General features: G+C 44.6%; 1 protein-coding gene across 3 annotated transcripts in view; it reads left to right on the top strand.

Annotated features, from left to right (window-relative positions):
* Nucleotides 1-12,982, top strand: part of bmp1a (bone morphogenetic protein 1a) — a 31,228-nt gene extending 18,246 nt beyond the window's left edge. For 2 of the 3 annotated variants that reach the window (XM_071924795.2, XM_071924787.1), the window contains 14 exons: nucleotides 1,928-2,052; nucleotides 3,848-3,963; nucleotides 4,168-4,270; nucleotides 4,715-4,831; nucleotides 5,242-5,387; nucleotides 5,538-5,733; nucleotides 5,942-6,067; nucleotides 7,210-7,403; nucleotides 7,584-7,764; nucleotides 7,886-8,011; nucleotides 8,274-8,401; nucleotides 9,028-9,241; nucleotides 9,812-10,062; nucleotides 11,545-12,982. In XM_071924795.2, coding sequence (XP_071780896.2) covers nucleotides 1,928-2,052; nucleotides 3,848-3,963; nucleotides 4,168-4,270; nucleotides 4,715-4,831; nucleotides 5,242-5,387; nucleotides 5,538-5,733; nucleotides 5,942-6,067; nucleotides 7,210-7,403; nucleotides 7,584-7,764; nucleotides 7,886-8,011; nucleotides 8,274-8,401; nucleotides 9,028-9,241; nucleotides 9,812-10,062; nucleotides 11,545-11,679 — 2,158 coding nt within the window. In that variant the 3' untranslated portion in view covers nucleotides 11,680-12,982. The remainder of the gene's footprint in view (nucleotides 1-1,927; nucleotides 2,053-3,847; nucleotides 3,964-4,167; nucleotides 4,271-4,714; nucleotides 4,832-5,241; nucleotides 5,388-5,537; nucleotides 5,734-5,941; nucleotides 6,068-7,209; nucleotides 7,404-7,583; nucleotides 7,765-7,885; nucleotides 8,012-8,273; nucleotides 8,402-9,027; nucleotides 9,242-9,811; nucleotides 10,063-11,544) is intronic. The other variant, XM_071924778.2, reaches the window with a different exon arrangement.
* The last annotated feature ends 460 nt before the right edge of the window (nucleotides 12,983-13,442 follow it).

Raw genomic sequence — 13,442 nt, 5'->3', positions numbered from 1 at the left:
TGTTTTTACTGTAAATCACCGTGGGAAGCCGGGGCCTTTGCTGCGGGTGTTGTTGGGAAGATTTCATGGCTTGTCCTCATGTTTTGAGGTGTCTCCCGGGGACAAGCAAGGCTGATCCCCGTGCTTTTTGTCTGGGGTGTGTTACCCGACCCACAGCTTTACACCGCCCCCCTGCTCTAGAGACATTTTTCAGGCCGGGTGCATGGAGCAGTGCCAACTCAAATAGAGACCTGCCAGTGTGCCCTTTGTCTGCACTGACACCGGCTGGAGTGGCGTTCACCGGCAGCCAGCATACGGGCTCCTGGAAGCTCACAGACAGACAGGCAGGCAGAGTCTAAACTGTTAGCTCAGGCTGCTCTGTTTGCACATGCCTGGCGTTGATAGGCATGTCACCATGGGAACGGCCAGGGAGCTGGGCCATTGCTCGCCAATGCCTGGAGAAAAAAGGAGATGATAAACTAGCAAAGTGTCAAGTGAGACAGCAGTGTGAAAAGGTTCTTTCTGGACTAACTGTTCTGTACTTTTTTTTTTTTTTTTTTTAGCTAAATGCATGCCTGACTGGAGCCTTTTTTAAATCATACTTGTCATTTCGGGCGTTAAATTCTAATAATACATGTGGCTGTTGTTCACATCTCTACCTTCAAAGCTCATGTAATCTGATTTGATTTCCTCCCAGCATTTCGAGAGAGGGGCTCAGGCTCTTAGCTTTCTTCCATCTGTAGGGCAGACGTGCCTGTGTGACCCCTAGTCTCAGAGACACTCACACGGCCTGAGAGGTGATCAGCGACTGCAGCTGTCCATCTATTGCATTTCAGCCAGCAGAGAGTAGGTTTGAATGAATCGCTGTAAACTTTACGAAACAAGACATTGAAATAATTTAGATGGAGCTTTGGCGTAAACTCCTTTTAAAGGCACACCTTTATAGGGTGGGGGGGGCAAGAAGATGGCTGCACATAATCAGTGAACATCAATCAAATCTTGTGCATTATTAGAAAGTGGCATTAAATGATGATGGGTCAAGGGGAAATGTGTCCTAAAAAAACCCCCACTAAAAAGTCAAAAGTCAAAGACACCATTACATATAAAACACGTCGGGCATACACAGGTCACAGCAATTCACAATTCACCTTGCCTTGTTAAGTGTGTTTGGTTTATATATGAATAGAATATTAATGTGGAGAAAAGAGGTTTATGAGTTTGCAATAGCTTTATTACAGCACAATCAGTTTGGTTAATGTCACTAATGATAAGGCTCTTATATTCACATGGGTGTGGGTTTGCTTGCTCATGCTCAGGTCACCAGCAGGAAGAGGGCTTCACACTCTCTCCATCATCTCCATCTTGACTGGCGCCAAGTCATTATAATGTCTGGAGGTTCAGCCCTGTATTAACATACTTTTTTTTTTTTTTTGAAAGAACAAATAGCAACCAATTTCCTTATATCTGATCTTATAGCAGAGAAATCTTGCAAAATCTATATAGACATTTCATGACAGCAAAGGGCCTTTTTTTAGCAATTGCATAGTTATTGTTCTAAATTGCCAGATTTTCATGCCTCATCTAAAATCCAAAATGCTGATCCAAGGTAAATGTGAGAATCGTGCCCTTCAAGCTCCTTTGCTCTTTGCTGTTTTCATTTAATGGCAAATGGCAATTTCTCCATTGCTTAACCATAAAGTAATATCCTTAAACAATTGTCTGATTATGTGTATTTGTTTGGCTTGAAGGAGACTGAATGTAACCACTTGGTATATTGGTATAAGTCTTAATTCTTTTGAAACTCTGACAGTGACTGACGGCACTGATGGATGGTAATTCACTCTATCTGTGAGCAAACACATGGGTGTATGTATGATTAGAAGGATGGTATGCTTGCCACCCGTTTTTTTATGTGGCATTAACAGCGGTTTCTCTTCCTGAATTGCAGAGGCATCTTCCTGGACACCATCCTGCCACGCTACGATGTGAACGGCGTGCGACCACCCATTGGCCAGAGAACCAGACTTAGCAAAGGGGATATCGCACAGGCACGCAAACTCTACAAATGCTCCAGTAAGACCAAAATGACAGATCCTGTCTGCTATGGGTTTTTCTTGTTTTTCTATTTTTGCATGTATACGCAACATAACGCTGAGAGAGAGAGAGAATTGTACGAAGCTCCCCCTGCGTTTCCCAGATGTAGTTTACATTGTGCGTAAAATAGCCAAGCATCTACTATTGATGTGGTGTGGCTCCTTGGCTACAGTTTCCGAGACTCCCAAGCCAGGAGGAGTGTAAACACTACCCGGGGACAGGAAGTTTGTCATCACTCGTTCCCAGATAGACGCAAAAGAACAGCTGGTCTGGAGAAGACAATAACTAAAATGGTTGTTGTGAATCCACACTCCACAGATCACAGCATTTACATTGTAAACTGTACAGCTATATCCTAAGGGAGTTGCACAACCCTGGCATTTTTCCGAACCTGTCACTTTGTTTATGCTTACAAAGATGTGAGTGGATTTAATGCTGTTGGCAAAACAAGCTTTTGAAGTAAACTGAATTCATAGCATTAGCAGATGTACATTTAGAATAACCATCTGCTGAATAGATTTGATGTCAGAGAGTTAATTGTAGGTCAGGCAAGGATAGCTGAGCTGTCAGCCCCACATTAAAGCTCAATGAATAAACATGGTGATGGTGACCAGAGCTGGACCAGCCGGTGTGGTTTCACTGTAGAAGTGGAAGTTTTAACCGTAAATGGCTCTCGTTGGCGGGGCTTTATAAATATATGTCTGTGCGAGCGCGCTCTCCTTCTCCCTGACAATCTCTCTCTCTCGTGAGGGAGAAGCAGAGTGGATGATGTGGCGCACAGTGTGGGGGATGAGGTAGAGTCTCTCCACGTGTTCTTGGAAAAAAAAAAAATCCTTAAAGAGCCACGGATCTCCCACTCGCACAGCATTCCTGGGAGCATTTGTCATCCCCGTAGTGTGCCAGAGTGCTTGTTAATGGCTTAGCATTGGCAGACCTCTGCCAAGCATTATTAGACAGAACTTGCAGCTCACGCCTGCCCGTTTTACCGTTTACACACTGTCCACAAGGGAAGCACTGAGCGTAAACAGTTGGGGGAGATGTTTTCCTTATTCCCACTGAAGCCGAGCGGGGTAAAGGAAGCGCAGAGGTAATAATCTGTAGATAGTCCCAAGATAGTTCCCAACCCAGGATGCATTTCCATTCTCTATCATTTTCTCTCTCTGACTTAAATAACATATAAATGCACGGTGATAAATAACAAATAAATCTTTCCCCCCACTTGGCGTGAACCTCCCTCAGCCTTTACATGGATCCTCCCCACCCCCAGGTCATGTATACCGGCTGGAATCAGTCCCTGCAGCACAGTTAGGTTTGCCAGTCAAACTAAGGGAGGTTTGTAACTGGCAACATGTACATAATGCATCATGTCCTCCAGAGGGCCGGGTTATTTATAGTGGGCCAGGTTTATTTTCAGAGGATGCTCAGAGAATATGTTTCACGCTCTCTATTCCTTTGTGTGATCATCATCTGGAAGAGGTGTTGAGTGTGTGTGTGTGTGTGTGTGTGTGTATTGGGGCGGGGGGGTTGAATATTATCAGCAGATGTGCCTTTGAACATAAAAGCGCTGCCCTTTACTTCACATTCGGTGTTATAATTCCAGCATCAAGCATCTGTCTCTGCAGCGAGGTTTCAGGGGATTTACTTCAGAGCTGTTTGTCTGTACAGCTGGAATCAATGGCGTAGGTGTTTTCAGGCAGAAACTAATTGGCGGTGCCTTATGCTCATTGGCTCAAGCCTTATGTGCGGGTCTGTGTGTGTGTGTTTCTGTGTATAGGATGCGGGGACAGTCTGCAGGACAGCAGCGGGAACTTCTCCTCCCCTGGCTTCCCCAATGGATACTCAGCCTACATGCACTGCATCTGGAGAATATCAGTCACGCCAGGAGAAAAGGTATGATGCATGAGTTCATGGAAAATGCCAGGCCAACTCTGAGACATCTTAAAACCACACCGCTGTCTGTTTACACTGATGTGGTTGTGGTATCTCTGTTATTTATTTTGTTGTTTAACGGGATGATAACCTCACACTCTTTCAGCATTAGCGCTGTGTGACCCCTTACCATGTCAGTAATCACGCTCTCTCTCTGTTTTTAAGATCATTCTGAACTTCACCTCCATGGATCTGTACAGGAGTCACTTGTGTTGGTACGACCATGTGGAGATCCGAGATGGATACTGGAGGAAGGCCCCGCTCAAAGGTCAGTAATAACAGGAAAATACTGTACATTTACTTTTTCTCTGGGTTTGTTTACAAAGTGATTTATTGGATTCAAGATGTTTTTCACTCTGATTTTTGCAGAGATTTGGTTCTGAGCTTTTGATACCAGGTCTGACAGCATGTGACGTTTTACATGTATTTTGAGGCTATAAATGATTTGTTTACATAAACACTAGAGTAAAACGGGTCTGTATATTAATCCATGAGTTTTCCATGAGTTTTGATGGATTAAACAAGTTCCAAGATGTCATTTCTTTTAGTCATAACCTAAAAGATTACTTTTAAATGCTAAAATGAATTGCAAATTGTGTGTTCATGTTTTTACTGCCTGTACTTGAATGTTGCTGTTGCAGGTAAAGTGGTGATCAGGTCTTTGTGTGTGTATTTACGTGTGTGTGTGTGTGTGTGTGTGTGTGTGTCCCAGGTCGTTTTTGTGGTGATAAGCTGCCTGAGCCAATCATCTCCACCGACAGCCGGCTGTGGATTGAGTTCCGGAGCAGCAGCAACTGGGTGGGAAAAGGTTTCTCCGCCGTATACGAGGGTGAGCACCCATTCAACAATCCTCCCCCCCCCCACACCCTTCCCCAGCACACCACTCAGCTGACTGAAAGCATGGCAAGTCACACAGCCAGCAATGTGCCTGAAAGCTGCTGCTCACAGACCCAGTAATATCCACAGGTCTTGGCTTCCCTACTGCTGATGTGTCAGGCACTTTACGCTGCATTAATCAGATTTTGGCCAGCCCTCACATTCAGCTCCATTGTTTCCAGACTCAATCGTGCAGAGGGATGGTGTGTGTGTGTGTGTGTGTGTGTGCGTGCTGCTGGTGGAGGCATTTTAGGTAATCCACATTGCGCAAGTCACAATAGTGAGCACATGCTTTTTGAGAGGCATGTGCCGATGAAACTGCTATCCAGGGAGCGTCAGTATTGTTTTTGTTGTCACATGCAGCCATCTGTGGTGGGGAGGTGAAGAAGGACAACGGGCAGATTCAGTCCCCTAACTACCCCGACGACTACAGGCCCAACAAAGTGTGCATATGGAAGATTTCTGTGGCTCAGGGCTACCATGTAGGCCTTACCTTCCAGTCCTTTGAGGTAAGACACCAGTCCTTTGTTGCTCGTGGCATTGAGCGATGTATAAACATACTTTCCTCCACACAAACTCACTTTTGAATGACTTTTACAAATAATTCAGAGGTTTTGCTGGTGTGAGGCTCTGACCTCGGTGCCTGTACCCTTCCCCAGATTGAGAGACATGACAGTTGTGCCTATGACTACCTGGAGGTGCGTGACGGGAACTCAGAGAACAGCCCTCTGCTGGGCCGCTTCTGTGGCTACGACAAGCCAGACGACATCAAAACCAGCTCCAACCAGTTATGGATGAAGTTTGTTTCGGACGGTTCTGTCAACAAGGCCGGCTTTGCTGCCAACTTTTTCAAAGGTCAGAGGTTAAGGGGTTATGTACTAGAGGGGAGAACGTCCAAATCTTTATATCTGTTGTGACATGTTCCAGTAACGTTTTTGTTTTTGTCCCGCTTGTACGGTTGAATTCTGCGTAACGCTCTGCTGTTGTTTTGGAGGGTTTTCTCTTGTAAGCCATTGAGCCAGGGGGCCAGCTAGAGGGTCCTAACATATCTTTGTGCTTTTAGAGATGGACGAGTGCTCCAAGCCGGACAACGGTCGCTGTGAGCAACGCTGTGTCAACACACTAGGCAGCTACAAGTGTGCCTGCGACCCGGGCTACGAGCTGGCTGCCGACAAGCGCAGCTGTGAGGGTAAGTACAGGGAGAAAAAGCGACCAGCCCTCCTCACCATGCAATTAACATGCTACAGCATTTCTCACAGTTAGTCACTGCCACCCAAATACAGTAAGTACAGTCATCCCTGAAAGCCAGAGGTGATGCCAACAGTGATTCTTCCACTGGGCACTATCTTTTAAAGATCTGAGTTACAACAATATGAGAATTATTTTGATCTCAAATGATATGTTGTTGTCTAAGGCCTAATGACTAGTATACAAGCTCTACGATATCTGTGTGACCACCTAACCACTGTCCGCCCCTAGAGGAAGACGACTGTCACTACATCATTATCATGTGTACCAACATTCAGCTTATCCCATTTTGGTAGTGTAAAGCTTGTAGAAAACAAATAAAGGTTGTCACTAAACATAACCAGGTTAATCCTTTGGAATGACACAAATCTCTGCAAAGATTTGAAGGGGCAGGGTGGGGGATGAGTAACAACAGTTGGTGGAGTGTATTGTATATTGCATAACTGATGCAAAGCTTGCCGGAGACCTCACTGGCAGGTCAGGGAATAATCAGGTTAATGTAGAACACAAAGGATTTGTTTTTAGCAAAGCTCTCATTTCTTTGTACCACCATCATCCTACTTTAATTATATGAATAATGACTTGGGCTACCAAGTTGACCTCTGGCTCGTATTCCAATTTCCAATAAATAGTTTATAGTTTTGCAGTTCTTTCCAGAAAATATTTTTTTTCTTTTTTTTTTTCCGTAGAAATTTACAGTTCCTTATCAACTCCACCAAACTGACCACTTCCATTTTCTGTAGAACTACTACATAATTTCATGTTTTTTTCTTGTTACCATTTAGGCCTACTCTACCATTGAACTGTTTCTCTATTTTATCTATAATTAGTACATAATGTCATGGTTCTTTCCAGGAAACTTCCTGGTTTAACAGTTCACAGTTCCTATTCACATATACATCACAGTTCCTAAGCGTTTGTTCTCTGTGCACTGTCCTTCTAAAACTATACCGAATAAAATAAAAAAAAATATCACTACAGAAACATCAGTGTCAACTTCAAATGTAACTATTTTCTACCATGTAGCACTTGAGCAGCCATATCAAGCTGTGTCACTATAGTCTGTGTCCTTCCCCTTCCCAGCTGCCTGCGGAGGCTTCATCACCAAGCTGAATGGGTCGATCACCAGCCCCGGCTGGCCCAGAGAGTACCCCCCAAACAAGAACTGTATCTGGCAGCTGGTTGCCCCCACACAGTACCGCATCACCCTGCTCTTTGACGTCTTCGAGACTGAGGGCAATGACGTGAGCACTGGGGTTATTATGAATCGGCACGGGGTGGGTTTGTTCTGTGTTCCTTCTCTGTAAATCTCTGCCATTGCACTGTGGTGCTTCTTTGTCTCAAGTGTCATACTTTTAATTTATGTCAAATTAAGCTTTACTCTCCTCTTTGTTTTTCATCAATTCAAACCAAATCCAATGTTTCAGCAGCTTTACATCCTCCGTTTCTCTGTTCAGGTTTGTAAGTACGACTATGTGGAGGTGCGCAGTGGACTCTCAGCAGATTCAAGGCTACATGGGAAGTTCTGCGGCGCGGAGAAACCAGAAGCGATCACCTCCCAGTACAACAACATGCGCATTGAGTTCAAGTCCGACAATACAGTGTCCAAAAAGGGCTTTAAAGCCCAGTTCTTCTCAGGTGAGCCATCTGCCAGTGTCTGTCGTGCACACCATCACGTGTTTTCACTCTAGGAGTGTTATCTGTCATCATCTTCATAAGGAGCAGTCACCAAGGTTGTGTTCGCTGTGTCCTCCTTCAGACAAAGATGAGTGCTCCAAGGAGAACGGCGGCTGTCAGCACGAGTGCGTCAACACCTTTGGGAGCTACAGCTGTCAGTGTAGGAGTGGCTTTGTGCTGCACGAGAACAAGCACGACTGTAAAGAAGGTATTTCACCTCAACTGTCACTTGACTGCTGAACCTTAGACCCAGTGGCACATTGATTCCGGTTGTCTTGATCCTTTGTGGTCGGAGCCCAGTGGGTCATTTGTAGGGGATGTTGTTGTAGTGCAGTCATTAGGGTTGGGCGAGCACACGCTTCCCTGTGCCAAGAACAACTGTCGAACCCATGAGTGGAGTTTGAACATTGGCCCGCTCGGTGTTGGGATGATACAGAGGTCTGTGTTGACTCGGTGATGTCTTTTTACAGCTGGCTGTGATCACACAGTGAACAGTGTGAGTGGTACTATCACCAGCCCCAATTGGCCAGATAAATACCCCAGCAAGAAGGCGTGCACCTGGGCGCTCTCCACCACGCCGGGCCACCGCATCAAAATCGTATGTGCCTGTGTGCTTCCTCCAGCTCTCTTTGTCATTTCACTCATTCTCATTTATTTGTGTGCAGTTTTTGTGTTTGGTTGGATTGTGAAATCCACTGAAAACATCTGTTTACTGTTCTGTCAGAAAATGTATGCAGTTCCTGATAATGATGTGTGGCTCCCCCTTCTGTTATTGCCTTCATTTTGTCATAATGAGAAATTTAATGCATGCCGCCGTTTCTAAAATGTCCATTGCAGGAAGTCATTAAGTGAAGTATTGAGTCTTAAACTCAAACTTGTTTTCCTCAAAACAAGTGAAAAGAGCTGTCTGTGGAGTGAGATAATTTCACTTCTTTCCACTGCAGTTTCACCTGTTTTGAGAATTTTCTTGAGAGAAGTGACAGTATCTGAAAATAAAGCATTTCACTCCACATGTATCAAGATAATGTCCCTTGATTCAAGTGATTGATTTCAGTTTGAAACAAGCTGCTATTCTTTCAAAACAAGTGACATTACCTCACCCCATTGGCAGTTTTTTGTCAAATAAGATTTTAGGACTAAATACTAGACTACAACTAGACTGTAATCGCTTGAACTATAACACAATTCTTTGAATGTACTCTTGTAATCTTCTTTGGTTCCCAGGCCTTCAATGAGATCGACATGGAGGCCCACCTGGAGTGCGCCTACGACCACATTGAGATCTACGACGGGCGAGACGGAAAGGCCCCGAGTCTGGGTCGCTTCTGCGGCACCAAGAAGCCTCCGCCCATCATGTCTAGCGCCAATAAGCTGTTCATCCGCTTCTTCTCTGACAACTCTGTGCAGAAGAAGGGCTTCGAGGCCTCCCACACTGCAGGTAAGTTTAGTAACTCTTATTCTATGATGTTTCTTTATTTTTCCCACCGCATCGAGGTAAATTCAGGTCAGTCATTCAGGTGTCAGACACTTAACTCCTCTTCAGGTTTACAACACTTGGGGAAAAAAAGCATTTTCTACACACCATGTTCTGTTGTGTACTGACTGAGCAGTATCAGCTCAATAAAATGAGGTGAACGCTCTGTTATTGTGAAAATTTAACCTTAGCTACCAATCTTCACACTTTAGCTGCACATTTTCACACAACTCCCACTATCCTCTCCTCGTATACAGACAGACTCTGTCTACTCTGTCTTTGATTATTCATGTCAATATCTGTGGAAAAATGTCCTTGCAGTGTTTTTTTTTTTTGGTCACAATTCTCCACCCTGTCTGACAAGGATTATAGCTGATGTTTTGCCCTTTAACTATGTATTTTGGAATAATTTTTAGCTGGCTAGCTGCAACTTACAAACCACAAATGAGCCATGGGACTGTACAGCATCTGTGTTTGTTGCTTGTCAACACTGGCCTCCGTCTACAACATGTCCAACTCATTTCCTGTCCACAGAGTGTGGAGGTCGCCTGAAGGCTGAAGTCAAGACCAAGGACCTGTTCTCGCACGCCCAGTTTGGGGACAATAACTACCCCGGAGCCTCTGACTGCCAGTGGGTGATCTCTGCGGAGAAAGGCTACGGCGTGGAGCTCATCTTCCAGACCTTTGAGATCGAGGAGGAGGCCGACTGCGGCTACGACTACATGGAGCTGTTCGATGGAGCCGACACCAAGTCCCCGCGACTGGGACGTTACTGTGGCTCGGGGGTAAGCTCACTCTGTCGCGGCCGCTGCTCTCTAAATGGCTTCTCCCTGCCAAGCACAGCTGGCTTGTCGTGGCTCTTTTCAGCCTTCCCATTTCTCTTTTATTGAACGACAGGAACAGCATTAATACAATTGTTTGGGAATTAGCGCTGCTGTTGAGTAGCCTTTCCCAGTGGGTTATTATAGAGTGACTTTGTGCGCTGCCCTGGGCTCTTAATTCCACTCCATTCTCCAGCTTTAATCACTTTGTTAAAGTTAATGTGTTCCTCCGGGTTTGGGGGTATTGCTTTGGAGGCAGTCGGAGCTCGATACAAGCTGACACTCCCCATGGGTGCCGATAGCCTATCAGAGTCTCCGGCTTTGGGTTGTAACTGAGAATTAATCAGCCAATGCTGAGGCTGCAGCCTGGAACAATGAGGCCAGCAGGGAATAGAAATGTAAGTTTCCCCAGGTCAGAGAACAGCTTGATTTCATTTACACACTCCAATAATAAGCTCTGGCCTTTTACTCATGCCTGTTCCTATGAATCAGTTGCTGCAGGGTACGTAACCCTCTCAGTACACCAGGGAGTGGCTCCTCAATCAAGTTTCTTTTTTTAAAACAGGTTGGAATAAACTGGCACAATTTAGTCTAAAGTGGGGTGAAAACTCATTATAGAGCAGGAAAGGCTTACTTTTCAGCCCAAGGGCCTTTCTCAATTAAATAGTAGGCTACATAGCGCCGGGTCTACACATAATGAAATTTGTAGTCTGCTGTCTTTTTGTGTTTTTAATACCTCGCCCACTAAAGCAAGACTTATTAGCCTATTCCAGCTATAATATTCCGGTTACACATGGTGGCTTTAATCAGTCTGATCTTTTTCAGTTGGTTGCACATATTTGACAACAGATGAATTGTAAAGAAGCTTAGGCTGCGCGGAGCAAAGGCTCTTTTTGTTCTAGCCACAGGGCAACTGCCTGAGCACCTGAACCAACTAATTATTTTACAATATGTTATTCCGAATTATGATGCATGTGATGTCAGTATCCTAAAAAATATACAGCTCAAGCGTTGCATATTTTCTGCTCTCACACATAATGTAACTCATTTTCTTTGATTTCATAGAAAAGTCCAGCTGACTTAAAACTCAAAACAGTAGAAATATATGAAGTGCTGTATATGGTTTTGTTCAGAGGAAAAAATGTGCTCTCTCCAATGGTGCACCTGGCACTAATCATCAGTGTTGTATATTTTATCCTTACTTCAATAGCAGCCAAAGCCCCAATCCAAATAAAGCTGGAAAGGGCCAGTCCTGGTCCAGGACCCTTACTTGGCCCCTGACTGTTATAGAACGAGCAGTTCCCCTGCAGTCCAAGAAGCCATCCATCATGGTAGTTAATTCGCTCAGTGTGGATCTGTAAGAAGTCTTTAGTTTTAATTGAAGTGCAGTCAGAGAACCTGAAAGCGACAGCCACAAAGTTAACGTGTTGTTTTGTTCGTTGCCAGCCTCCAGAGGAGATCTACTCGGCCGGAGACTCCATCGTCATCAAGTTCCGCTCTGACGATACAATCAACAAAAAAGGATTTCATGTCCGCTACACCAGCACCAAGTTTCAGGACACACTGCACTCACGCAAGTGACCAGCGGGGGCCGGAAGGGGCCGTGCGGGGCAGAGGGGCAAACGGAGGGGCCCCCAGGGGAGGCGCCAGCCTGACGCTCGGAGACCTTCGGCCACCAAGATGAATCAGACACGACAGAACAGCCGCAAGACCACCAACCGCACCTCAGCTCCTAGGGGCTCTAGCTCCCCCCACAGACTGTGAGGAGTAAAGCCATTCTGCAGTACACCTTGTTTTTACCTTTTTTATGGTTAGGATTGGGGTGGGAGGGTGAATATCCGTTTTAGGCGGATTCTGGGGGAAAATTTATTGACCCAATCCCCTCCAGATTTTTGTTTGTTTCTTTCTTTTTTTAAAAAAACAAATTGCCTCCCAATGAGAGGCGCAATGGAAAACAGTGGATTCTCAGGACCTGTAGGAAGGCAGGCATCAGCTGGACAGATCCCTGCTTTTGTCGGGCCAGCCCACCACATCAAGGGGGGAGGAGAGGAAGAGGAGGAGGAGTATGGGAAGGCCTCCTGCACTCCTCAAAAATTGCTCTCCTCCCCTCACACTCTCATCCCTTTTGTTCAAGGATTCCTATCCGTAAAAGGATTTGAAGGACTTGACTTGAGATTTCGATACTGTATGTCAGTCAATTGCATGTAATTACAAGGAGAGAAGGAAACTGTACAGTGACAACACCAGCATTTGTAATTGGCATTGTCCTGGCAACCAGTGGCAAGGTTCTTGTTGTTACCATTAACAAGGAAATTAAGGAAGCAGTTATCATATTAAAGGACTAATAAATGAAATGTGGTCCATGTCTTCTGGTTGGTAATTGCTTGCCTGATGACTGGCTATTACTGTACCTCCATGTGTAAAGTAATGTGTATGATCTTTCAAAGGGAACATGTGCTTTGTCAGCTCAAACCAGTTAGCACTTTACAGTGAATTGTTCCAAAATCATGAGCTTATGAATTTTTGTGAAATGCAATGCCAGTTCACTTATTTTTAAATGCATTTTATCTCTTTTATTCCTTATTGTTTTTTTTTTAATTGCTCCATTTAGTTTCTCAGGCATACTTGAACATTGTGTGTGCCCTGTAACATGGGGTAATAAAGATATGACTTATGTTTCAGTGTTGATTTACAGTTCTGATGTAAAATAATTTCTCTCCAGAGAAAATGCCTTTTCATGGTACAATGAAGTATTTCTCAAGAACCAAATGAGCCTGGGTATTTATTGTTATAGTAATCACATACAGTATATAATGTAAAGGTGGAAAGGCACTGTAGAAACTGGCCCTATAATCGCCTTTTAATGTATAGCCACTGGCCTATGTTGAATATACTATGTTGCTCACTCATTCTTTTTCTCCATTTATTTCTCTTACAATGGTACTTTCAGTATTGTTCACAGTATTAACTGGTAACAGTAAACCTGTTTTCTGTGCCATTTTAGTTTTGCCAGTCCTGGGCAGTGGGTTGAGTGAGTTAAGTGTGCATTAGTATACATAGCTTTCATAAGCTTGAGTCTTTTATTTGAGCTGTGGTGTCTGGTGCTGGCTGAGTGCAAACTGAGGCATGTGAGGAGAGAAGTAACACTGGACTGAATACTCCAAACAGCCTGCGGCACACTGCTGTGAGCCTGACTGAACACTCCGCATTTTCCCCGACACTCATCACACACAGAAAGCGCTGAAAAAGGCAAATAGGAATTTCTCTTTCTTCTTATTAGCATTTTCATCTATTTGCAATTCACTATTTATAGTTGTAGCTTGTCGTTTCAGACTAGGAAAGCA

Source organism: Centroberyx gerrardi, chromosome 8 (genome assembly GCF_048128805.1).
Source record: "Centroberyx gerrardi isolate f3 chromosome 8, fCenGer3.hap1.cur.20231027, whole genome shotgun sequence".
NCBI lineage: Eukaryota > Metazoa > Chordata > Actinopteri > Beryciformes > Berycidae > Centroberyx > Centroberyx gerrardi.
The sequence above is the reverse complement of the archived record's forward strand: the minus strand, read 5'-3'. Positions and strand labels throughout refer to the sequence as shown.